This window comes from Folsomia candida, unplaced genomic scaffold (genome assembly GCF_002217175.1).
Source record: "Folsomia candida strain VU population unplaced genomic scaffold, ASM221717v1 Fcan01_Sc066, whole genome shotgun sequence".
Taxonomy (NCBI): domain Eukaryota; kingdom Metazoa; phylum Arthropoda; class Collembola; order Entomobryomorpha; family Isotomidae; genus Folsomia; species Folsomia candida.
The window spans coordinates 151,294-177,618 of record NW_019091258.1 but is presented as its reverse complement, the minus strand read 5'-3'; the positions used below and the strand labels follow the sequence as shown (position 1 = coordinate 177,618).

Sequence of the window (26,325 nt, the reverse complement as noted above, 5' to 3'; positions counted from 1 at the left end):
CTTTTCCAATGTTTAGATAGATATCGAATCCATCAATTGATCATTGTTTGGCAGGACGGTTGTTATTTCGTTGATTAAGATTGGGTTCGACTTGTGTATTTTCTATTTGAAGTGTGTACATACAATTGAGCCAGGCCGACGACGAGATGTGATTCGTTCAAATGACAAAAAGTCATGTGAAACGCTTGGTTTTTTGGCAATAAAAACAAGCATTAGAAAAATAGAACCCCGTCAATCACTCATAATATGCAAATGATGTGCCTTGACAAAATTAAACTAATAACCAGAATGTAAATACCTACAGTAAATTGATGTTCCAGATCTGACCGTGAATCAACGAAACCTTCCCCTCGACGGAAATTCAGCTGCCCCATTCGTTCCACGAGACGTCTGCAATCAAGAACAAGAATAAAACATATTAAATTGGTACTTTAACACTTTGCATGACCAAATTAGGCATGTTGTAAATGTGGAAAAATTACGTGTTCGGCTTTACGATTATTGGATAATTTGACCATAATTACAAAATGTCAATGATGCGTGGCTTTTTTTCCATCCAGGAAGGAATTAAGGGGCCAAATGGCTTGTCTGACTGATGGAGTGATGATGAATTAAATTAGCAATTAATTGATTGACAAAGTTGAAAAGGGTCAATTAAACTTAAGGCCACCTTTGACATTAAACACACTTTATAAGAATCTCAATCAAAGTCATCGGCTTGACATTACAACTTTTTTTTTGCACTATTTGCAGAATATTTATTTATGCGGCACGATTGTCATTTTTATTTTTATTTGCTTTACTGGCAGTAATAAATTATGAGTTATTATTTAAGAGTGAATGATGACTCCTATCATCACCATCACCTTTTCTGCTCATCAAAACTTTTACGAGTTTTGTCCAAAAAATCGTGGCTTAATCACCTTAACCTTAAGTAGATATCTAGTTACTCATTTATTTCTATGCCTATTGTTCATACGACGCAGGGCTGGATTAGATTGTTACAGTCTCGTACATAATTTCAACCTTGTCTTTAACTCTGCCATTTTCTCACGTGACGGCATAATGAGTACTTTTACTCTGATATTTATTATTATTTTATAGCCATTTTTCTCCTCGTGCAAGATGATGCGATACAAAGTCAAGTTCAAGTCCATGATTATAAATGATCCGGTTAATCAAGGCAGTAACTTTTTTTCTATCCTTACTTCTGACAGCATGAACTGCTTCTTTGCCAACTTTAGTAGACAATATTATCATAAATATTTACAGAGTTCGTAATTGGATGAAAAAAGAGGAGAGTCTTTCGGTTAGTACTTGAATAAATCTCGTTTTGATGTCCACCACTCCATAAAAATGGGTCTTGCTAATTCGTACGACGTAATTGGAGGAAAATGTGAAACGCACCATTCATCCGAACATTTTTTTAGCAGACTAAATAGAAGAAGAACAAGTCTCTGAAAACACGAACATGAGAGGAAAGAATAGACCAAATGACCCTCTAAACGTACACGAGGACGAATTATTGCTGCTGCATTCGTCGTCCGTCCGTCCATCCATGGTCTGCATGATGGAAACCACTTTTCTATTCTACTAGCAACAAAACTTGACCTGAGAACAGTCACTGATGACGCAAATGGATGCATGGATGAATATGGTATCGAGGTAGTAACTGTGGCAAACGGTGGCAGAATTTCATTATGAAAGGCTTTGCTCTTCGTGTACCCTCCAAAACCACAATGAAATGAACTATGCACCACGACTCGTGTGTGTACTACTACGGTTGGTCTTTTACTCATAAAATAGTCTTAATTAATGGGACGAGAAGAATGCAGTAATGACAAAAGAGAACTTAACCAGGTGTGTTCTGAAACCTAACCTAAATATGCATGCACGCATACGTGGAACAATTCCTTTCAGTAAAGTCACAGCGAGAGAGAGGTGATAATTATGAATGTGCGAAGATGAGATAATTAGTTTGAGAAGAAATATGATAAATTCACACGAAATCCGGAGAGAAATCAAACTTTTTATTTGATTTATACGCAGGGAAGTTTCTTTCCTTGTCGTCGTTCGATCTTGATGCAATTTAAACGGGTACGAGTTGAACTCGTTTTTTTCCTCAAGCTCGTTGAAAATTAATTAGTATGAAAACAATAGAATTGCGAAGTGACGCCAGACGAACGTCACTTTTTGTAAATGCAATGCACTTGAATATTCATGGAAAATTTGTTAACGAAAAAATTAATTGACCTAATTTCAATTTCGTTTCACCGAATCAACCATGACCTTCCATCACTGGCGGAAAGTTGACTCTTTTATTAACCGGTCAATTAACTAAACCGTTAGATGATTCAATTCATTGAACAAAAGATCGTTTAAAAAATACAATTAGAAATTAGCCAGAGATCGGTCATTTCTAAAGGAAAATAAATCACTTTCCGACACAATTTGCTGAATTAATTGCATCAAAATGTCGGTCATTGTTGTCAATTTAACAATGTGAAGAAAACCTTATTGAGTCTGGAATAAACCAGATACGTTTTCTAAAATGTCACGTTTTGTCGAATTCACAAGCAGCACAGCATGACAGCAAATCATTATAAATACACTCATTTGTGTGCATGCGTACGTAAATTATCACATTATACATACACACATTGTTTCCGGACATGACAGATTAGCAGCCTACGCAAGTAACCACTTCATTGTTCTAATGCTTCATTGGCTGCCTGAATTCAAAGTAATTCATATCTATCACTTTTGAACTGTTAACTCGAAAAAATGAAGTCAATCTTACTTCAAAATTGAAATGACAATTGACGCAGGTTATGGCATGGGAGCTAATTTTACCCCGTGTATAAATAGCATCTTCTTCTGCGAACGAGGGGGTGTGATTTTTTGGAATGCAGTCGCCACCAGATTTCATTGGATTAATGAATCACTTAATCATCGTAATAAAGTATGTAACTCTTAATAACCAGTGAAGTCAATGGTCTCACTGATGACTGACTTCACTTTTTTATTTAAATACTGCATACATGGTTTTTCACTGCAGTATAATAAATGCCTACTAGGTACATATGCATTTACGTCACCCATTCTAATCGAGATTATTACATGCACCACACACGAGCCTCCGACTTAATCGTGACCTGACATAAGGTGAAATAAATGAAGAGAGTTGGTGGAAATGAGTTTAATACAAAAGTAATGTCGAGACGTTAAAAACGAGACACAACTAAACACACCTAAGCATTTAACTATTGAGCAAGTATGCATTTGTACCGACCTTGTCCATCTTTACGTTACACAAATTAATAGCTCTTAATAATTCTTCTATGTCAATAACTCACTCGTCAAGGTTTCTAGGTCAAGTTTCAATAAGTTTTGTATTGTGGTCTGCCCCTCTAATTAATTAGAAATGCGTCTCAGGTTCTTCTTTGCAGATTGGAAATACGTTACTAGTTTTATGTCCTCATTTGTACGCACACGACAGATTGATACGTATCTTATTCATCGATGAAAGGTTAGTTTAGTGCAGCGTGTAATCAATTAGGTGTTAAGTATGCAGAAGAAAAAAAAGGAATGCAACTTCCTTCCGGTATAAATAAGTTGTAGGTAGAGTGCATATTAAGATTTCAGACTACATTAAGTACACTAATGTACTGAATAATAATACTGGAGAGCAGTCGAGCACAGGCAAATAAATAACGTACTCGTACAATCAATAACGGAAACCAGAATGTCAGAAGATATCGTTTTTGTACGTGTGGTTCTTTGCTAAATAAAAATATGTGTACACACATGTTCTGCATGCACATAAAGATAAAGGTTCTTAATACTTTTATCAATATAGACGATTTTTAGTTTCCGTTACTTCTATTTATAGAGTAGGAAGATCCATCCCTGCTTGATTACTTTTCTAGCAAACCATGCTCAATTTGACGGGGGATAAGCATCTACAGACTTATGAATGAATCATAATCCTACGGTACTTTATGCATCGCTACTAAATAAAACAGTGTAATTTACTAGTTAGTTGAATCATATGCAATTTATAAGTTTTTTTCTTGGTCATTGAACAGGTTACATGATAATGTATGAGTACATATGTATTTAAGTAACGGGATAAGATCTACTTCTAAGACTCCGTTTCGTCGTGATTAACTTTTTTGTGCTGTGTAAATTGAATCTCATTAATAAACACAATTGTCGCGTACCATCAGATACATAAGTTTGTGCATTATCGTATTGTGCACAAGTTTAAGATGTCGTGCTGTTGGGGTATTCATATCACAAATGCAAGGTCTTTCTTCCCAATAATTTATGTACCAAGTAATAACAAGCACATCCCACCAGTTGGCATTTTGGTTCCATTCCACAAAGTTATCACAATTAGCTGATGATGCTTCAAGCATGAATAAATAACTGTACGGTTGCTGAATTAAATTATTAAATATACGCAGAGATCCATAAATCGCATATGAGCTTCGAGTTCCGGCTTCCTCCCGTAATAACCTCACTGCACTTCCAGCTCAGTCAGCTAATAATAATCCCATTTGTTTTGTTTGACAAGAGCTTCAAGTAAGTAAAGTGCAAACAAACAACAAACACATAGCATTTAAATAAATAAAATCGTTATCATTACCGTCCACATATCTCTCTCTATCCTCAGCTAAACTACTAGACTAAATCAATAATGGAAGAGTCTGGAAAAAAATTGCAGACGTAATGGAAATTCTTAGCTGGAAAACAAACAGATTTCGAGATCATGTGCAAAAATCACGACGACGACACCACGTCAGACATGTAGGATAAAAAGGACCTGTTGCATGGGCATATATTCGTGGGGGCTTAAATTACCCAATATTTACTCGGTGTCATATTCCCGTGTGTGAAATGAAATGCAAATTAATTGCGTAGACTAAATCGCTGCCTTTAATAAGGAGATGACACGTACAACAGCAATGCGAGAAATCCAATCGACCACAAATTATTCAAGCCACGAACGACCGAATAATCACGTGAGTCGGGCTTCTTAATAAAAGTGGGGTGTGGGGTGGGATTGAAATTGGTTTTAAGCAGATTAGCGAGATGATTAATTAGAAATTTCTATTTGGCTCACCCAAAAAATATGTCAATGCAGTCGCTCCCATTTTCATAATTTTTTCCACCCGTTTCTTGAAAATGAATCGCCACGAATTCCGGGTCTCTCGACCTGATAACCTAGAAAGAATGCGAGATAAAAATTCATTAGTTATTGACGCTGACAGATAATAAATATAAATATACAACGGATATTATATGTATTAACAAGGGATCATCGTCGTATTTTCCTCATGTGGTAACAACAAAACAACGCCACGCCACGTACGAAATGGGGGACAAGTAATGAGGTTAGGTACACAGTAGAGAAAATCAAATCAAGCAAAGGCGTATGTGTCATATCATCCATCGCACCGTCGTATCATGCGTCGTTTTGTTGTTATCTTCACTGTCATATCGTCACTATTTTACGCATCCGCCGATCTGGATGCCTTTGAAATTGGGGAGATTATTCAAATATTTATGTGTGACGAGGTTGAATACGCTGTGACTTTGTTGTTTGGACGTTGTCTACGTAAAAGGGAAACAATTTGGGGTAGTATTTCTTAGAAATTATGGAATGACGCCGAAGGAAGAATGACCAATGCGTAAAAAAATTTCATTCAATTTGTTTCGACATTTCGTCAATTACACTTTTGTTTTCGTGTATGCAATTCCGACAAATATCATCAAAGCCATTGCTGCATTTTATGCTTCCGTACCTCATGATACTTTCAACTTCCTTTATTTATATATGTTGAAACGTCCTTAATAATGATGACGGTAATGATGATGAACTCTGTTGTTGTGGGTATTGGATTTTCAGATCCGCATGTTACTCATAGAAAACACTTACGAAATTACAAAGCCCATTATTCACCCACCCACCCAACGTGAATTCACCCAAATTTACCACAAAAAATGGCAACTAAACAAGACCAGTAGTAGATATTTCTACAATACGTAAATAAGTTATGAAATGCACGAGTGCAGCACACATTAATTATAATTATTGCATGACATGACATGCCTCACATGGTGATGATTGTCAAAATTCTGGCTAACTAACTGGTGAACATCTTTATCCAACATAAACCAATAATGACATGAGTACCATTTTCATTCCAAGTCCATGTGCGTCATTCGTTTAATTTACTTTGTGTAAATCAACAAAAGTGTTTCGATAAAATGAAAATCTATTTGTACAAGTGTTGTTCGTATGAGCCTGGTTTTGGGGGAATTTTTGTTTTTAAACAATACTAATCGTTTAATTGCGTCTACACTACACGCGTAATGCAAATGATTTATGTTCTAAATATAATTATGTTAAGCTCTATAAATTTATAACTAAACTTAAAAAACTTGCACGTACCGAAGTGAATTCATCCATCCAAATCTCCAGGCCTTTTTCCAACTGCGATAGAAAAAGAAAAAGTTTTCACAAATTAGAAACGTAATTCGCTTGATTGAGAGATTTTTAAAAAATTCGAAATATTGTAACCAATTTCTGCACCCACATTTTCAAAGACCGATCCCACGTTCGCCGTGACTAAAAACATTCGCACCATTTTGACTGAACTGAGAAGGTAGCACCACAAAAACTTGGTCACACTTTCAGAAAAACTTTAATTTCCAGCACTTTTATTCTCATTTAGCTAACTATTACTTTAAATACTTTCCCACTTTACTTTTCTCTTTTCGAGAACTTCAGATGTTTCTTTACTCCTCCAACAGCTCCACTGTTTACAAAAGATATCCGAAACTACCCGACTTCGGGAAGTTTATTATGTAAAAGGTTACTTTCGGCTTGGTTTCTGTTGAATTTTTTTAACTGAAATACGGACGTCGGATGGAGGAAATGTTTTATTACGAGATGAGCACATTCATTTAATCTGCGTGACCTTTATTTTGATAAATAAAGAAGCGGAAGAAGACGAGGAACGTGTCAAAATCGGGAATGTGGGGGAAATATTCAGCTCTCTGCTGTTTCACTCGCCAAGTCTGGAAGTGAACTGAAGCGAATGTTGTGGCAGTGTGGCTAGTGGTACTACTTGCGAGTCCGTTCTCCATTAGTTTTGTTAGTAAAAAAGGTTGTACTTTATTTACGCTGTGATAAATTGAGAAGCTACACTAACGGTTAGTGACTGACTAACCACCATGAAGAATTGAATCTATAACGCCGTGCGTGTTATAGATTCATGCTAACCAACTAAAACATAATGTGGTCCAAACTTTAGATGCTTTGAATTGAACTATTAATAATGTAATGCTCATATATGTACTGTTGTGTGTAGACGAATTTGATAGTTGAGTAGAAAAGCTAGCAATTTAATCTTTTAGACCAAAATGAGTAAGTAGTAGTTTCATAACCGTCAGATTAAGTTTCTACTTGTGTCTGTCTGATGATAATTCGAAACGAAAAAGAAAGCCATGTATGTAAAATGCTTAAATAATTGAATTGTGAGTGCACAAAAAGAAATCTGAATGCACTTATTTATGTAAGTTGTAAATATGGATTGACAAGCTTGAATTAAAAAGCTAGAAACTAAAGTGTGCAGTGTATAACTGATGATTCGCGACACTTGAATAAACTACAGTAAACAGTAAACAGTAAGTACGAAATAGTTATACCTATGTATGCAATTGTGCTTGACAAATTTCCTACTTCGGTAAGAATACCGGGTTTAAAATGGAAGTTAGTATTGAAACGAATATTTATAACAAGTTAAGTTTTACCGAGTGCGCATTTGCCCTACTCGGCTAAATTAGTAAACAATAAGAATAAGCTTTTGTTCTTGATATTGATTTCATTCATTTCATGCAAAATATTGAATTGATAATATTTACAAAAACATGGCTGAGTGCTTTCTTACACAATTAACACATGCGATGATACACCACCGCATCCGGACCTTATTGTTTATAGCTGAAGTTTCCATTCACGCCAATTTTCTGATAATAAATATGAAGTAACGCTGTTAAAAGTATATAGTACAGGGTGGTCTCTAATAGTCTCTATGTTGTAAAATGGTTGAATTACCTCGTAACTTTTTAAGACTTGGTCTAAATGGGCTCTCCAGTCTTCAGTCAGAACAATGAGTCTCAGTCTCGGTTTCCAAATTTCGAACACCTTCAGACGCGTTTCAAGGAGATAAATATGGCATTCCTGCATGAGTTACAATTTTCAGCGTCGTAGCCACCAAGTGGTTGAAGATCATTTTTGCATTTTACCAGACAGACGTCAATGGTGGCACCAAGCGTCTTTCCACTGAATGAATCAATAAGAGAACTTTTTTTAGCTTCGGAAAGCACCTTCATAGACACCTCCAATTTTTGGGTCATTTTTCAAAACAGAAATGTGAAACTTGGGGCATTCATTGCTGTGTCAAATTCTTTGGGGTCACTTTACCCGCAATTGTAATTCCACAAACTCAGAGATCAACCTTCTGGAATTCAGAGTTCAGACCTGAAGCCAAGGTGTACATACGTCATAAGTATCGACTTTCTTTTTATGCATGTGAAACATGTGACCCATATTTATTATTGCTGGCTGACTCAGAACTATGAAATGCGTTAAATCGGACGACACCCTCATAAATTTTGACAATGTCATAAACAATTCGAAACTAAGAAAAGAAACCGAAAAGTTATTACTTCTTTTGAGTTATTACTTACACGACTGAACATTTTCATGCCTCCACGCACGTAGATAAGGAAAGATTCATCTTAAAGAAATCCATGAGCACACAAACCAATGAAGTATTTACTCTGCAAATTCCAATTTTATTTTAGTATTTATTTATATAATAATAACTCGACTGTTTTGACTCGACTATTTTGTTCCATCTTAAATTACATACATTTTTTACACACACAGGACAATTAACGTAAACCAGAATATATGTGTACATATTAGCGATACGGTAAAAGTACAAGTTGTAATTTATGTCATAACACGATGCCAATTTTCTTATGTGATGTGGGTACAATTTTATAGATTATTCTTAGTATTTAAATACGAATAGCAATTGTAGTAACAGTATGTCTTATAATTCAACCAATTAACGATTAACTATATGCGCCCAAAAATTCAAAACCCACAAACTTTATATCAGATTTTTCAAAAGAAACAATTTCCCTTGCATCTCACATCACATAAATAAATCACATATTTTATGTACAAGAGGACATCACAATGACACCGCACGCTTATCGAACAATTAATTAATAGTAACCATTAAATATGTATAATACGACTTGATTATTTAGCTGTGTGTATAAATTGAGTTTCTTGTTAATAAGTCTTATCATTTTACTGAGCTACTACAAAAGTAAATTGACTGTCTCATATTTTTCTTCTCTTGCTACGGTTTGTTTGTCTATTCGATACAACAAGTCTAGTTTTACATAATATTTAGTAGGCTAATCATTTCTTCTAAATGTCAAAGACACGATATTATTTTAACTACATAGACAACAATCAATAGTTTTTTTTAATTCCACATTAATCTGCATAGGTTTGTTTCAACAAGGTGTGAGTGAGTTTTAGTCGTTAGTTTTCTTAGGTCTTTATCATACGATCTGGTTAAGGAAGGATAAAATACAGGAGCATAAATTGAGGATTCAGGATGTTGCATACTGGTCAAATCTCTAATGTCAAAAATTAGGAAGTTGGTTAGTTAGTTAATTGGGGAACTCTTTACTTAATCATACCTACAAAAATACGAACTGAGGAGCACCATAATCTACACACATTACAGAATAATAGTACAAATGAAATAGTAAAAATTGTAAATTGATTATGTTTTCTTTAAATTCACGGTGTACGTAGTAGTTCGGAATGTCTATTATCATATCATTTTCAGTATCATTTCTGCTGCTGCGTCGGCTGCTGATTGAGAAGAAAGTAAGGCAAACAACGGTATGCAATTCTTTTAACAACTATGTGTAATATAATAATGAACCACAATGTAATCATGATTTGACTTAAGCTTCTGAATTTCCAGTGATTCTTCTTCTTCATATGTATTTTTAGGCCTTTTAATATGGCCTTATAGATTTGTCAGGATGTCTGTCTGTCCGTCCGTCTGTCTGTACGCACGATAACTTTCTTTAAACACATTCTATCGACTTGAAATTTTGTACACTTGATCTTCGGGTCAAAAGTAAGGATGAGTTCGAAGGTGGGCATGATCGGTCAAGTGGTTGACCGGTGGGGGTCTTTTCCACCCAAATGTGTCGCCATTAACTACCAACATGGCATTAATGCCATCTTAAAAGGCCCCGCTAAGTTGCTTGGAGTAGGTTTTTTTATTTCAGTTTCAGTAATAAGTGGATTGGATTGCATCGCTTGTTGTGTAGTAATTCAGTCCCAACAATTCTTCTTCACTTGTTTCTTTGTTACACAACTTACAAAAATTTATTTAAATTTATTATACTTCTACAGGTTTATTATTGAAAATTGAAACCTGGGGCAAATAAGTGTCTTTAGTTTTATGAGGAATTAAAAAATTGCGCAGTAGCACCCTCAATCAAATCTCAATTGAAGTAGTTAAACGAATCGTATGTATTAAGTACAAAAGAGGAAATCAGAAACAGTTAATTTACTTAATTTGTTTCGTTCACTGTGCCTCGTTCTGTAATATTGTCTGAGAAAAGGTAATCTTTTTACACGACATGATTGATTTAACCAGTATCATAATCATTTGACTTTTTTGTAAATTGAGTTTGACTACATATTCTGTCTGACAGTATATTTTTTAAATACTTACTCCTTGTCTTCGGCACTTACATATTATACGATAATCGATTCTTATTATTATATATTCTATATAAGTTATTGTTCTTACCCCATTTTACTTAACGCTGGATTTTAGATGAGATATTTCTTGCAACTACAATTTTCGTACAAATTATCGCGTCGAGCTACGGATGACTAGGAAATTGTAATACTCGGTTAAATAAATCAGAACTGATCATTCGGAACTTTTTGGAGATAACAGTATAACACGAACGTACCATTTTCTTTAAACGTGTTTACTTTGCGGTATTATTTACAGAAGAACTGGTGTTAATATGTGGGGGGACAAGTTATCATTAAAATTCAAAATAACAACAACCAACTCAATACGTAAACAGGGCATCCAGTTATATATAAGGTATTATCACAAGTTACAAATTATGATGTAGAATTAATTGCAAACTAAATATATATATATAATTTTAAATTGATAAACACAGTAAATAATTAAGAAATTTATAACAATTTTTAACGTATGGAATAATTAGTCAAATCTATCTTTTAACGCACGAATTTTCACAGATCCATCCGATCCACATGAGAACATGCGATGGTGGGCGTCTAACGAGAGTTGGGTAACACCTTGTCCAGGAATATTTTTGAAAAATCCAGATCTGAAAATTCATACGATCGTGTTATTTATTGTCCATTAGTGTAAGCTGAGTTAATGATTATGTATAACATGCACATTATGAACGCATTCATTAAATAAGTATGGATATGTACCTTAAATGTTCTCCTAGGAAAACGGCTAGCGGTTTTCCATTAAAATCCCAAACTTTTATATCACCATCCGCTGCTCCCGTGCAGAAATATTCTTCCGATGGGTCCAAGGACATGCATTTTATAGCACTTTCATGACCTATGAAAATATATATGTATTAACTGCTTATCAACGAACCTACGAAAATAAATCGTACATATTTTTTTAAATTTTTACCTTGGAATTTATGTCGTAACGATCTCTGTCTAATGTCCCAAATACAAATGGCCCCCTTCTTTCCTGCCGAAATTAAACTTTGATGTTCTTCCGCATATGCGAGAGCGACGCAGCCTTGCTCGTGTGAGACGAATGAAGCAATCTGCGCTTTTTTCATGGGCATAAGTGTGTCCCACATGGCGACATTTTTAGAATCTGTACTCATTCCTGCAGTCGCAACGAGGCTAGAACTCCCAAGGAAGACAAAATCGCTTGTTTGCTTGGTGTGGCATTGGGCAGTCTAGTAAATAACAATTATTTTTATTTTTATGAAAACAATACAGAACGAGTACAATTTACAATTACTTACATAAAATGGGCGAGCATTTGTTCCAATTTGCCACAGACTTAGTCTTCCATCGCCTAGTAGATTGAAATTAACGAGCGTTTTAAAATTGAAAACTTGAAATAGTTCAAAATTAATTAGTTACATACCATCACAAACTCCAAATTTATTCCCGTGAAATCGGATTTTCGTCACCTTTGCAAATGTTCCAGCAGGTCTCGGGACAGAAACGGGTTGTGCGTGAGAAAACTCCCATAATCTTACGCTACCATCTTGACTACCGGATAAGTCTAGAAGAAAATAAAATTAGTTAAAATTAACTTCAAGTTTTCTAAAAATATTGGAAATGTTAGGAAAAACGTACAAAGTGGTAATGTTGCATGAGAAGCCATTCGACGTATTCCATCAACTTTATGTTTCAGAATCTGAAAACAAATATTGAACATCACAAATGTGTTAATGTTTGAAATCAGTCAAATTGGTCAGGTTCAAGTAATAATAAAAATTGGATTATAAGAACTAAAAATATAAATACATACACATGCACATTTGCAAATATCAACTATGTATAATAAACTAAAATTATTACGATTCTTAATAACGAAACGAAACATATAATACAATTATTGTGCAAATAGAGACAAGACGAACGACGAGGGACAAGATATTGGCTTGTGTTTTGCTTTACCGGAATCATCAGACGTCTGGAACGATCACAGACATACTGAACAAAGCTATGATTCGTACACCCGTGGAAATTTACACCTTTTATCTTTATACGTGGCGAGCGAAATACATCAAGGTAGCAAGAATGAGAATAGAACGGGACAATAATTAATCATTTTTAATGGAACCCTTTGTTTTCAGTCAGATGATTATATACACATAAAAGGATTTGGAACTTGCACAACTTACGAGTGAATGGCTTCCTTTTTGAGGTCTTTCGATATTGGAGAGGAGAGCCCTGTCTGATGGACTTTGAACTACGAGATAAGATGACGAGGATAACGTCTCAGGATCCCTACACAAGACGAAAGTGGATTAGATATAGATTCTTATAATAAAGAAACTAATAATAGAAACTTACTTGTATAAATTAATGAGATCAAGTTCACACTGATCTTCAAATTTCCAAGATTCCATATTAAGTAAAACGCTGATATCCAACTCTTGAATTTCTTTCGGGGTAGAAATTGCCATAAGGCCAGCACTTGACTGAAATTGTTACAAATTGTTCAGCTTGATAACTTTATTCTTTAATGATGAATATGAGTTGTTTACCTGATTGACACAGAATGCAGAGATTGATTCATGCTCCTTATGTACAATTCTAACAGGGCCGATCGCATTTGATGCCTGATCTTCTTCTTCCTCTTCACCTGCACCTTCACCACGATCACTAGTTTTCATACGAGCTTCCATACTCATTTCCCACAAGGACATTGTATCCTCGGCTCGCTTCTTGCCAAAGACGAAGCGGATAAAATAGTCTTGCACGTTATCTTCACGAACCTTTTCAAGAAAAATAAATATTTTTCAAATTACACTGAAGAAACAATTTGATTATGTCTATAGTGCATGGGAGACTTACCAACATGTTCCACAATCTTCTAAGGCCGAATGTTAACCTCTTTTGCCTGGAAAACAAATTGAGATATATTCTTGAGTAAAATATTAAGAAAAGAATTATGATATGTAATGTAATATTACGGAAAAGGCGTATTCGTTGGTTCCAACAATGCTCTATATTTATGTATCGGAGGCCCAGCCAAACTTTCTACGACCGTATTTGGCAAAAAATTCATCGGTGCAGGAGACACGCCTTCAACTTCTCGAAATAATCTTTCTTGCCACACGGTAAAGACACGGATAAGTCCGTCAAGATATGGACTGATGTGAGATAGCTCGTTGAAATCAATTCCAGCAATCCCAACGATTCGTTTTAACTCGTTCTTTGCCAATTTCACGGCAGCAAGTCGCATCAATCTCCATGCGTAAGAAAATGGATCATCTTGTAAATTTTCGGGTTTCATTTCCTGATTTTTTGGCTCCCAACCGAACCCGTCATCTTCTTCCTCCTCCTCCTCGTGTTCCTCATCTTCATCCTCATCCTCCGAATCTGGGAAGACTAGTTTCCCGTCGTGCTCATCAGAACGTGGTTTTGGCTTCCCCATCAAATATCCGTAAATGGGAATGTCTGGAGGGACAAATTTTTCACGGAATGTCGGTTTTTCTTCCTGCAATTAAGATAAAAGTCATAAATTATTAAAGGCAAAAATATAAATAAAACAAAAAACAGGAAATATCTCAGCACGATAATCTTTTAGTTTAAACACAATTATAATAACTACGTAATTAAACAAAAAAGCGCCCAACACAAAATTAGCAAAAGGGCAGAAAAAAATAGAAGAAAAACCAAGGTTTCGACGAATGCATGGCTTGGCTTGCCTTTATTGGTGCAGTTGTCGTTCGAGGACTCGTGAGGTGAAGTTGCTGTCCTAGTAATTTCATGTTGAATTTCATCCTCGCTTTGTTCAGGCTGGCAAGAGTCGTCCAAACGGATGATGGGGATGTGTCGCCACCGTCTTTGTCGGATGAACAGCTTTGCGACTGAGGCTAATTCGGGGCAGAACATACATACAAGAACACGATAAAGAATCTTGTTTTATTTTTGGACATGTAGATCATTTTGCAAAGAAGGGTGCATCAGTAATGTGACTACAAATTTTGAAATCTAAGAGTGGTAAGCACCCAAAACCCGACAAAATCTTAATTATTTTTTACGGACAGGACAAAGTTATTACGAGATGGTTAAAATTCACACATCTGGCTGGACAAATTAGTTTATTATAATTTTAATTGGACATAAATTAATAAAGATGAAGTTAACTTACATTTAGCTGTTGAATCACGGACATTTTGATCTGCTTTTTAGTCCCACCTCCAAAAATAGAGGCAAACCCAGCCGCATCCATTTTCTTGGCGAGGATTCGATATAACACAACAGCGTCGCAGATAGCAATTGCGTGGACGAAAATGCTAACATACACCGCAGCATAGCATTCAACTAGCAGGAACTTTAATTTTGGTGTTTCCCCATCTTCCTCTCTGGACAACATCCCACGCAGGATAGCAACTCCGGGCCACTTATCTGGCGTTGAGATGACGCCGGATTGACCATCTCCTGAACCACTCGTCCCTGCACTGCTCCAGCGACGGCGTCTGGGTGTAAAGAGTAGTTGGACACCGATTTCTTTCGCTTCCGTTCCTTCAGAGTCACTCAATGCTTGGAAAAGACAAGAGCTTAGAGCTACGCCAGAGTCACGGAGAACCAAGACTAGTCTGTAAAACAAATTAAAAGTTATCACCATTAATGCTGAAGTATAGTGATAAACAATTATTGATTAAACTCACTTCCAGTCACAGACAATAGCACTCATTTCATCTTTAGGGTCATTATCTACAAACGTATCATCGTCACCACCCTTCTTGGTCGGAGAATCGTGCGACTGCTTTTGTTCTTCGGTGTCTTCCGGATTATCATCCCCTATTCCTCCTTCTCTACTATTTAAGCCATCCTCCCCTCCTGTCTCCTCAGGAATTTCTGTCCCAGCAATGGAATGCGTCTTCGTAGCTGCAGACTCTGCCATGGAGGTTTTCCTCGGATCAGGCTTCACATTATCAACGACATCCTTTGCTAAAGGAAAAACGGGGATGGCAATAAGTTCGGACATTGTTTGAAGTATATCTCGAGCAGAGGACTGAATAAACGAGACGGCCGTTTTGGCAGGATTTGCAACTGCGGAGAGGAGTGGAAATTCGGAGTGAAGGTAGGGCAAGGGTGACACAAGAGAGGGTCCCGTCCCTGTAGATTTCTCCTTTTGAAGCTCATCGAGAAGGAAAACAAGTTCGATATGCACTGGAGCCAAGGCATGCGCCTGCAAATAACAAAACATAATTGTGAAAATATTTTTACAGATTTCTGCATCAGCAGTACAGAAGTATAAAGTTACGGTACAGGTAATCATCACTTACGTGAAGTCGGGCGAACGATAAAAGTGTGGCAAGAAGGTGACGATTGGCTCGAAGCCAGCGACTTCGTCTAGTAATTATTCCCATTTTCCACTCCAAATCTAGCTTCTCGGACAGGATGATTTCATGAAGGCCACTCCCATGAGTATCGAGACGAGGGGTTAGGCTTCTTTCTTTTGCACTCCACTCGTCCGTATCGAGATCCTCGTCGTCGCTCGTGTACCGGCAGATTTCCTTGAGGGTAGGAACTTGTTTTTCCAACCAGGCGTAGAGGTGGAGTCTCAGCTCGGTCCCTTCCAATTGTCCAGCCATGTTGACAATCTCTTCCGACATTAGTTTCATACAGCTAGCCAATCTCAACTCTACGGCAATCATAGTATGAGGATCGTTCAAATCTTCTTCACCTTCCTCGACATAAATGCTGTTTTCTTCTTTTGAGATGGATTTCCCCATATCTTTACTCGTATTCTTGATTAAGGATTCCTTCACAAGAAATGTTGGTTTTTTAGCAGCTGGTTTAGGAGCTTCTTCCTCCTCTTCGCCACTGTGCTCATCGTCATCCCAGTCTAGTTTTAACTCATCTTCCACAATTTTTTTGGAAGGTCCAGTGGCGAGTGGAGTCGCCCAATCAAAGTCTAAAGGCTCCTGCTTCGGTGGTGCCGCAAAATCCGTGACAGAAGTCCCTGTTCCACTATCATTCAATTTGTTGCTTGTCCCGCTCGTCCATCGGTCATCATCATCATGACCGGAGAGGATTCCAGATTCAATCCTGCTGTCTGCTTTGACTGGGGATTTTATCGGAGTTCCAATTATGCTGTTGGGCGCTTTCCTCTCTTTCGGAAGTTGAGAAAGGACATGGATCGCTAGTGCTGGACAACCTCTTGCATAGTGTTCATGGGCCGTGAAAAAGTATAGATTTCTTTCTTGCGAACTTAACGCGAGAGTGCCTTTTGCCTTATTTTGACGCACGAGGAGAGGATGATTTCGGAGGAAGACGTAAAAATTGAAAACACGGGATGACATGCTTCTTGTTTTAAGGAGAATGTCCAAACTGCTCTGAAATTCTTTCAGCATCCACAATGCCATTGAGCAGAGGAAGGGATCAGGTTCGCATCCTTCATCCACGGGGCGTGTGGTTTTTAAAATTTCCTAACATATAATAAATTTATTATTTTATTTTATTATATATATTGTTTCAAACCAAACGGACTAAAAAATTAATATAACTTACATCTTGTAGCAGTGTCCTGACCGGTGGCGGCGTTGGATCCAAATCTCCACCCTCGTATAATCTCGACACGACCAGAGCCAACTGAACATCTTTCAACTTGGCTAAACAAACTTCCAATGCATCTTTTAAACTTCCTGCGAGTAGGAAAAATGCAGCCGCATGTTCGAATCTCTGCTTTCCGAGGAGAGCGTATGCATTCTTGAGAGCCGCCTTTCTCCATCGTTCTTCCGCAAAGTCGTTGGAAAAGAAAAGTGCCATCTTCTCGTCTCTTTTGGATCTATACAAGCCCCAGAGAAGCGTTTTCTTTTTCATGGCTAATAAAAAATACAGGCACATTAGTGTGTTATATATTATTTTTTACAATAATAGAAATAAACTTGTGCATCGAATTACCAAGGTAAAAGATTGCAGCGTCCATGGGATCTTGAGTCTTTTGGAAGGCGTATTTTGCAATTCTTTCCATGCAGATACGCAACGTTTGATTATTTCGAAGCCAAAATCCTGCTCCCAATTCTCGCATTTGGGACCAGGTAGCTTCTCCTTTATGGTACGCTGGAATGAGGGATAGAATATCTTCTTGAGATTCAGAATGGAATGCCCAAACGATGTCAGAGGTGGAAATCTAAAAAACAGTTCCGAATATAATTAAAGAATTAAATAAGATTCTGGTATATACATCACCTACCCCAAGTTTTTGAATTGGTACTCGCTGTGCGGGTGGTAGACATTTAATGAGGTAACTGTAGTGGCGGACAACGATGAGGAAGCGGAGACCGCACTGTGAAAATTAGAAATAAACTTAGCATACCTTTATAACCACGTCAAGAAAATCTGTGCATAATTAAAGTAACCTTACCTCATCTAACGAATCTATTAGATTAACAACAATTCAGAACATTAGTTAATGATCAACATTTACTCAAAATTATGCAAATCAATTAACCTGGAGTTCCATCGTGTAAATGACTCTGAGTAACGTCCCGATGGTGATCTAATTTAGTCCCGATAGACGCGACAGTGTCCGCCAATGCCAAGAGGTGCATTTGATCGACTGATGTCAATCCTGGGATTTGCGTGTGGGTCAAAACTCGAGATAATTGGCGAGACTGTCTCTGTCCAAAGTTTAAAGCTTGATTGTCTCCGCTGGTGGATCGTCTCCTCTTCTTTTCAGAACCACCTCCCATTCCATCGTCATCGTCGTCGAGAAAGTCGTCAAATACGGCTAAAAGATAAAATAATATAAATAAAGCTATTTGCTAAATAAGAAAGTGTGATATGGGCTCTGGAAAGGTGATGAATTTACAAATTACAACTACAAATTTTGAGGCTTTGTGGGGTGGATCTCAAGACAGAAGTGTAAAAATTTCCCATTCGCTAAGGACTTTATAGAAACAACAACTTATACGTACATTCGTCCAAAGGCTCATCGACAGCTTCAGCATTAAACAGTTCCTTGTAGTCGTTCTATAAAAGGTAAAGATCATTTTTAAAGACGAACCGAAAACATTCAACATTCAAGCTTGAAGTAATAATAATTTGCGTACCGATTTATCGTCCGACGCACCCTGCCCATCATCTTTCTCTGCATTTAGCAACATCCATAACGGAACGGGCGGAATTGTTCGCATTTCCGCGTAGTTAAAGGATAACTCATCACTCTGAAACACAACAGAGTTTCTATGTTCCAACGGAGAAGGTGGAGCCGCACCTGAGTAGCTGATAGACAGACAACGTGACCTCGAGAAGCTACGCTGCCTCCCGTCTTCATCGTGCAAGAGTGAATTCTGTCGCTTTAGAGAACCTCCACTTCCTCCCAGGCATCTACAATTTGTTGAATTAATTATAGAATTTCATAATTCGGGACTAATTATTTATCCACCATCAATATAGATAGACCTACCTAACGAGATGTCCCAAAATGACTCTGACCCATCGAACTTTGCCAGAATTAAGCATCCCCATCAATTGTGTTGGATGATATTGTGGCAGGACTGGGAAACAATGTCTCGTGTATTGAAATAGTCCAACACTTCCGGATAATAGCGACAGCTCAATCTGCGGTTTATTTGGCTGTTCATCAATCTCTGTCTCCTTTCGAGTCATCTTTGTCGATGCGGGGATTAAGCTGCTCACGTCCTAAAAACATATAAAAATATTTCAGTCAAAATATTCAAAAACGGAGAACCATAGATTACCCTTGATGGAATTTTAAAAAAGCTAACCGTCAAATTCTCTAGAGCCCACTGAGAATAAACTTGCATCTCATTTCTCATCGCGACAACACAAACGGCATGAATCCAACCGAACCGGACTGGAAACGGATTTAGTCCGTCCGCACTGCTCAGTTTAAACGCATGCAAGGGCAACCAATACTGCGATTTGCACGATGTGCTGGAAGGCAGAACTTTGGCACCAAATGTAATTGTTGGTTCTTGGCTAACATGTGCGAATAGACAGATCTGGAAAAGTTCAATAAATAAAGTTATTTTTTAAATCTACAAACAAAATATAACATTCACGAATTTCTAAGATTACTTACCATATCGGAAATAGCTAATGCCAAAATATGCTGCGCATCATGTTTTGGAATCCACTCTAAATGAACCGCTGTGACTTCGCCTCCCGTGTGAAGTTCGATTGTATCCTCCAACATCCACTCCGTCCCTCCCGTGCTCTCACATTCATAAACCGTAACAGCACAGCTTGGCGACTCATTGTTGTTGTCGCTGTTGCTGGTCGGAGATCCTCCCCCGCTGACTTTTTCTTTCTCGTCAGATACGTTTGTCTCCTTTTCTGTTCTTCTGTCCAACTTGTAGACACAGGCAATTCTTCCACTATAGGCCGCACTTGCTTGGAGTAATTGTCCCTTTTCTTTACAAGCACCCAAACTATTCCATTCTTTAAAAATGTTGTCGAATCCATGTAAACAGGGGGGATCAAGGCCGTCAATTCGTTTCTGTAATTTCAATAATTTCACGGAATCCTTTGAAGTGACAATCAGTGCGTAGCTGGAGCCACAAACAAAGTGTCCCGTACAGAAGGAGAATCGAAGATCTGAACCAACAGGTCCCAGACTTTGTTGGACAAGTTTATTAACTGTAATGTTGAGGAAGGATTTCTTGTTGGATTTCTCCATCGTTGTGATAATGGAGGGAAGTCCGTTTACGATGCGAGTGTCGGCTGCTGAAGCTCCAACGGGAAAGTCGTCTTCATGGGTGGAGGTGGAATTATGGTGTGGATTCGAGATGTTGAGGGATATGTCGTCATCGTAGAATTCGTGGGGTTCCAAACCATGGGAAGGAGTGGATATTTCAATTCGCCAAGCATGGATCTCAATCTTGTTCACAATGAGGACAACGTGGAATGATTCTTTGTAATCGAGACTTCCCCTCCGAGCTGGTTCAATGTCATCTCGGAAGACTTCAATGAACGACACTTCTCCCCAATTCTGCGTTTAAAATAATAAATTAAGATATGAACTATTACTTATAATTATTTCCTTTTTACCTGATTGTCAATGCGATCAAGTTGTAAAATGCATCCCGGTCGTGATGTCGACTGCTGACTGACGATAGCGAATAGGTCCGGATCTGCAGGGTCTTCAACTTCATCATGAACTGAAGAAAGCGAGCTGGAGGAGGAAAGACTGACCACAGAGTCCTGAAAGATAATCAATAATACTAGTTACTAGTTTTACTTTGGATTAGTTGTACTTTAACAAAGAAATTGACAGGATATATGTGACTCACATTTAAGGACGCTTTTCGTTTTCTGTACACTGAAGAAATTTCCGCCAATAAATTACTCGCATCCAAAACTGCTTGATAAACTCGCAAATTAGTCCCATCTGAGGCGACGAAACAGCCAGAATTAGAAAATAAGGACGTGCTAGGAAGGAGGCCGGGCACCCAGGCGACATGAGAGAAGGCATCAACTTCCGATGAATTTATCCTCGCAATTTCAACTACTCCTCCAGATCTGCGAAATAATAATTGTTGCATAATTAATTTGTAATACGGAAAGAATAGCACTTGATAAACTTTACTCACTTGCAAAGGGGTCCGATGGGATCCACACGCCATAGGATTAGCTCACTGCAGTAATTCTGACTCTTTGGCCCTCCAGCTTCAGAATCATCAATGCCACCCGAAGAGGCTGTATTAGTGGTAAAGGAGTGACTGGCAGCAGTTAGGATTAAAGGGAGGACAGGGTGACAGGACATTTCTCGTACCTGTAGAGTTACCACATCATGGTTTAATACATAATGATAATTTAGATAGTAGTAATTTACGACTTATTAGAACTCACCCTAAATCTATGACCAGAAGCTCTCTTTGCATGAGATACGCTTAGTAATTGGCAAAACTTTGAATCATCTCCAAAGCTCAATGTCCACAAATTTAGAGATCCGTTGTGATGTTTCGTCATCATCGCTGCCCTGTTGGACGCCAACTTTTCCAGCGGAAACAAATACAGGTTTGGACTAGACATGCTGGTCGCATCCGCCAATGGTATTGCGCCCGGAATGCAGCTAGAAAATGAGACTTGAGCTTGTCGAAATGATCCTGGAGAATGCTCATCCAACCAGTCGATCGACCAGACTAGAAAAGATCCATCAATGGGATGAAGTGAGACAAGAATATCGGGCGTCTTGTGCCAGTCTCGCAACAACTGTTCCAATTTCCGGTCTAGCATATCCAAACTGGGGGTGAAATTTCCGTCCGCTAAGGATGTCGAGGATGCCGCAGAACTTAAAGATGGCTGAGAACTGTCATCATCAGCACCCAATCTATGGTTGTCGTCGTGTGAGTGAGATTTAGGCAAATGTCGGTTTCCACCCTCATCAAAATTGTCTCCAGAATCATCCCTCTCCATTCCTTTTCGACAAATCTCTTGCAATATAGTTTCCGCCTGCTGAGTGAAGAACATTTCCTTGTTGTTTAGCCAAAAAACTCGGAAGTTGTGATGCTTCAAGGCTGGCACGAGGGGAATATCCGTTTCTGCATTAATACTGGCGGACAAGTGGAAATGTACAGCGATCCCGTGATGCATCATGTGATGAGCTTGGACGAAATCCATCGTGGATGGGATTGAATGGACCGATGGGAGGCCAAGCATGGGAAGGGCGGCTCCAGAAATCATTGGAAGTGGAAAGGCCGACGTTATGGTGTGATGGTGTTGTTGTATGTCTCTAGTTCGGGATTTCTTGAGGTGAAAGCAGGCCCTGCAAGTGTCAAGTAGTATAAATTATTTATAAATAGTACAAAAGGTCATTGTTATCAATAGATATTTGCATGTTATTATGTATAATGGAATAGATGGAATTTTGCAATAGGACAGTTATGCAATATTGCATGCAAAAACAAGACGCTATACGAATTCGACTTCTGAGTAAAAGACGTGAGGTAGTTTCTCTTGATTCCCATGTCACGAGTGGTCGATATAAGTGTTATGTTAACCCATTCTCATTGTAGGATCAGCAGGCAACAGCCGGATTTTAATTAATTCTACATTTTTCCTCATCAATTCACTAAAATTGAGTTAAAATTCGAACGTATCAATAATGTCTCTCATTCCTCCAGTTATCATTCCTGCTGCCGTCAAGCACACGGCAACGGTAAGCTTGGAGTGAATATACACTATATTAATTAACTGGCTTAAATATGCAACTATGATTAATTTTAATAGATTTTCTTCCTGCATGGACTTGGAGATACGGGGTACGTGGAAATTATTGAAAATTTACACAACTAAAAGTAACTTTGACCTTGACAATTTACACTTTTACAGACATGGCTGGGCGAGCGACTTGGCCGATATAAAACCCCCTCATGCTAAGCTCATCTGCCCCACAGCGTAAGATTTAGAGATACATGATCAGAACTTCTATTTCTGAAGTGAATTTAATCAATCTACATCTCTTAAATTAGGCCTGAAGCGCCCGTCACGATCAACATGGGGTTTGAAATGCCATCTTGGTTTGATATTCGATCCCTGGACAAAAATGATGGAAATGAAGACGAGCAAGGAGTTAAAAATGCGTCGCAAGATATTGTAAAAATGATTGATGACGAGGTCTGCACCCCAACTAAACTAATAACGATGACCACTAACCCACTATTTTAACGTTAGTGAAGTTAATTAATATTGTTAACGGTTTAATTTAGATCAAAGCCGGAATTCCAGCGGATCGAATCCTTCTCGGTGGATTCTCGCAAGGAGCAGCCTTATCTTTGTACACAGGACTCACTGGACCTCACTCATTGGCCGGACTGGTCATTCTATCCGGCTATCTTCCCGTTCGCAAAACAATTTCATGGGACAAGATCAACAAGCCACCAGTTCTACAATGCCACGGCGATGCTGACACCGTAGTTCATTACGAGGTGGGCGTCGGAACTTCTAAAATGCTCCAAGAATTGGGAAAACTTCCCAATTTTACTTTCAAGACGTATGAAAACTTGCAACATTCCTCGTCCCCGAGAGAAATGAGGGACGTGCAAAATTTTATTAAAGAAAAATTACCATAATTCAGATTCATAGCAAAAAAATCTTTTGGACTCAGAGTAATTTTTTTTCGATGAAATTGTAGTAAAAAAGAGATTCATGTTTTTTTGGAACAATGAATAAGCCGTAATTTTTTGTAAAGCAAAAGCGGATTTGCATAAAACCATAAAGAACATGGTTAATGTACATACTTTACATGTTGTAGTCGTTTCATAATCCGGTGTTTATGAGTCCTATGGAATTTGGGATCTGTCGGCTGCAAATCTCGATTTACATTGACACTAAAGCTGTCCTCTGGATTAAAAAAAAATACAATCGTTAGAGCATGACATAAGATCTGCAATAAATATAAATCAACACACCAGGTAATACTGTTTCCGTCCAGATGCGACAGATCTTGTCCAAACAACCCGTTATCAAACAGTTGAACACGGCTCCCCTGATAATAAAATTGCATACCATTAGAGAAAGCAACACTCATGTTTACGCAACCACAACCACAGCATATACTTATACGTACAATGTAGCTGTTGTGTTAGCGAGTGAGAGAGAAAGACTACTACTAAATATCACTCTAGGATTCGAATCAATCATTTCTCTCTTCACTAAACAAGCAAGAAATGTTTAGTTTACTTTGGAGAACTCACTTGGGCATATATTTACTCGTCTGACGCCACGAAAATCCAGTCACGGCTCTCGGGTGGGGCAAATAAACGAAATCGTACGATATTTTCTCTGGAGTTGGAGAAAGTCCTGTGAAATGAAAGGAGTAGATATATATGTGCATATTTAGGGTAATGGAGCTTGTGCTGCATCCGATTTCATGGTATATAAGGCAGACTTCTCACGTATCAAATTATTTGGCAAACTTGTTTGTATAAGTTTGCAAACAACTTATACTTTCCAGTATAAACTGGTATAAACCTCGTCATTAAAATAATTATAATACTTACGTGACATTGGATACCAAACTTTGACGAGTCGATCAAACTTTCCAGCCGTGGCAAAAAGACAGGAATCCGGTGAAAACCCAAGAAAATGAACTTCCGTCGCCTACATATATATGCAACAATAGTTGTTAACAATGTACTTTATAATTTATGATTGACGAAATTATCCTATGATAAAGGATAAACTTACCGTCGCACATTTCCATATACACTCCCAATGGATGTCCCCATTGTTGTTACCTCCATAATAATTTGCCTTCTGGTTGGGCGAATCGCCAACAATGACGCCAAATTTTCGGGATAATTTCCACATTTGGAGAGACGTGCCCCCCATGAGGAGACGGTAACCTTCTTGATCCCATGATAGCGAATTTACTCTGCATTCACACTCTAGCACAGATGTTTCTTGCCAGCGGTAGTTGAAGAGCTAAATTAAATTAATTAGTTACAGTTTTTCCACGAACGAAGGAAAAGGTTAAAGGTTAAAATACGAACCGGATTTGGATGATTTAAATCCTTGTTGAGGACAGGTTCAAAGATTTTAATCTTGTTTTGATACGCTGCGGCAATTTTCCCAGATTCTGACGAGCAGTGGACACAGCTTATTTGCACATCGCCTGGGATAATTTGCACCCGTTGGAAATCAAAAGATAGAATGACGAGTTTGCATCCAGAAGCATATGCCTATAGGAAAATAAGCACAAATCGAAATAATTTTAGATTTACTGCATAACCATACGGAATAAAATTCTTGGAGAACCCACCAGAAAAGAGATACTGTCAATATTTCCCATGCAGAAGGAGCGGTCACCAGAGTTGACAGCTCCGGTTAAAATTTGATGACACCCACTCATTTTGACGCCTTTTTGTTGTTGGTCACGCTTGATAAATTTTAAATGGAAAGGATTATCACTTTATCTTCATGACGTCGCATTAACCGTTCATAGTCCTTCCTTCTCTGGGTCGATAGTCTTTATTACCTATTTATAATTATTTATAATTTGTGATTAAACGTTTTGAAATATATATTTTATTTTTGCAATTCTAAAGAACAAATTACCTGAGCCTGAGTGATGAGATCAGCTTGTTCCACTATCTCTAATTTTGTTTTGACGTAATCGTATTCTTTCTTTCAAAGTCAAAATATGACTGGAATCAATCAACCGAACATGTGATTAATTACAAAATTAATTAAACTGAATTATCAGACAGTTAGTATTTTTCCACTCTGTTAATTCGAGTAGATCCACACACAACTACGGGGAGTAATACGACACCAATTAGCTTAAACTATGTCATTTTAACTATATTTACGTCAAGTCTTGTTGTTCCGTGTCCGTAGCAGAAGCAGAGTTTTCTAAAACTGCAACATTTTGGTGAGAAGTTGGTGGTTGGTGGTGGTGGTGAAAGTCCGAGTGTCAAATTCCCCGGAAAGACAAGGTGTGGCTTTCT

At 37.8% G+C, this 26,325-nt stretch overlaps 3 protein-coding genes and 1 long non-coding RNA gene across 9 annotated transcripts in view; 2 read left to right on the top strand and 2 right to left on the bottom strand.

Annotated features, from left to right (window-relative positions):
- The window catches only part of LOC110862736 (inositol polyphosphate-5-phosphatase A), a 28,266-nt gene extending 21,145 nt beyond the window's left edge, over positions 1-7,121 (bottom strand). Inside the window, exons 1-4 of one of the 2 annotated variants that reach the window (XM_022111955.2) lie at positions 6,606-7,121; positions 6,461-6,502; positions 5,129-5,229; positions 303-390 (exon numbers count right to left, since the gene is read on the bottom strand). In XM_022111955.2, coding sequence (XP_021967647.1) covers positions 303-390; positions 5,129-5,229; positions 6,461-6,502; positions 6,606-6,656 — 282 coding nt within the window. In that variant the 5' untranslated portion in view covers positions 6,657-7,121. The remainder of the gene's footprint in view (positions 1-302; positions 391-5,128; positions 5,230-6,460; positions 6,503-6,605) is intronic. The other variant, XM_022111954.2, reaches the window with a different exon arrangement.
- Positions 7,122-8,850: 1,729 nt separating this feature from the next.
- Positions 8,851-26,301, bottom strand: LOC110862710 (dmX-like protein 2). Of its 5 annotated transcripts, none has more exons than XM_035845815.1 (39): positions 26,188-26,301; positions 25,934-26,022; positions 25,638-25,853; positions 25,369-25,557; positions 25,064-25,300; positions 24,877-24,976; positions 24,571-24,676; positions 24,286-24,362; positions 24,115-24,217; positions 21,725-22,640; positions 21,466-21,647; positions 21,166-21,394; positions 20,924-21,076; positions 19,956-20,864; positions 19,639-19,875; positions 19,317-19,552; positions 18,961-19,237; positions 18,826-18,880; positions 18,360-18,638; positions 18,273-18,286; positions 18,102-18,194; positions 17,810-18,038; positions 17,417-17,730; positions 16,189-17,334; positions 15,568-16,091; positions 15,048-15,495; positions 14,602-14,769; positions 13,864-14,390; positions 13,745-13,790; positions 13,435-13,665; positions 13,241-13,368; positions 13,069-13,174; positions 12,842-12,925; positions 12,518-12,578; positions 12,303-12,443; positions 12,178-12,230; positions 11,829-12,108; positions 11,615-11,750; positions 8,851-11,502 (listed from the first exon to the last, which is right to left on the bottom strand). In XM_035845815.1, the coding sequence occupies exons 3-39, from the start codon at positions 25,725-25,727 to the stop codon at positions 11,373-11,375; spliced, it is 9,234 nt and encodes a 3,077-aa protein (XP_035701708.1). In that variant the 5' UTR covers positions 25,728-25,853; positions 25,934-26,022; positions 26,188-26,301; the 3' UTR covers positions 8,851-11,372. The 5 variants fall into 5 exon arrangements, with proteins under 5 accessions (XP_035701708.1, XP_035701709.1, XP_035701707.1 ...); XM_035845816.1 differs by having other exon boundaries at positions 25,638-25,754; XM_035845814.1 differs by having other exon boundaries at positions 25,934-26,201.
- On the top strand, positions 11,107-11,835 carry LOC118433656. Its single transcript, XR_004833486.1, has 3 exons — positions 11,107-11,246; positions 11,411-11,542; positions 11,632-11,835. It is a non-coding gene; the product is annotated as an uncharacterized LOC118433656 (long non-coding RNA).
- On the top strand, positions 22,863-24,053 carry LOC110862712 (acyl-protein thioesterase 1). The gene is made up of 5 exons (XM_022111925.2): positions 22,863-23,033; positions 23,105-23,136; positions 23,207-23,272; positions 23,347-23,491; positions 23,584-24,053. Exons 1-5 carry the CDS (start codon positions 22,980-22,982, stop codon positions 23,944-23,946), a joined length of 660 nt encoding a protein of 219 aa, XP_021967617.1. The 5' UTR covers positions 22,863-22,979; the 3' UTR covers positions 23,947-24,053.
- Positions 26,302-26,325: the final 24 nt, after the last annotated feature.

What these genes read in the sequence shown, in the direction of transcription:
- LOC110862710 (XM_035845815.1), bottom strand. Translation starts at nt 25,727, where the DNA reads ATGAGTGGGTGTCATCAAATTTTAACCGGAGCTGTCAACTCTGGTGAC. An exon ending in GTATATGGAAATGTGCGACG is followed by an intron (nt 24,977 to 25,063) that starts GTAAGTTTATCC and finishes ATATATATGTAG; the next exon opens with GCGACGGAAGTTCATTTTCT. An exon ending in CAAATGCTCGCCCATTTTAT is followed by an intron (nt 12,109 to 12,177) that starts GTAAGTAATTGT and finishes GTTATTTACTAG; the next exon opens with ACTGCCCAATGCCACACCAA.
- LOC110862712 (XM_022111925.2), top strand. Translation starts at nt 22,980, where the DNA reads ATGTCTCTCATTCCTCCAGTTATCATTCCTGCTGCCGTCAAGCACACG. An exon ending in CCGTCAAGCACACGGCAACG is followed by an intron (nt 23,034 to 23,104) that starts GTAAGCTTGGAG and finishes TAATTTTAATAG; the next exon opens with ATTTTCTTCCTGCATGGACT. An exon ending in AAGCTCATCTGCCCCACAGC is followed by an intron (nt 23,273 to 23,346) that starts GTAAGATTTAGA and finishes CTCTTAAATTAG; the next exon opens with GCCTGAAGCGCCCGTCACGA.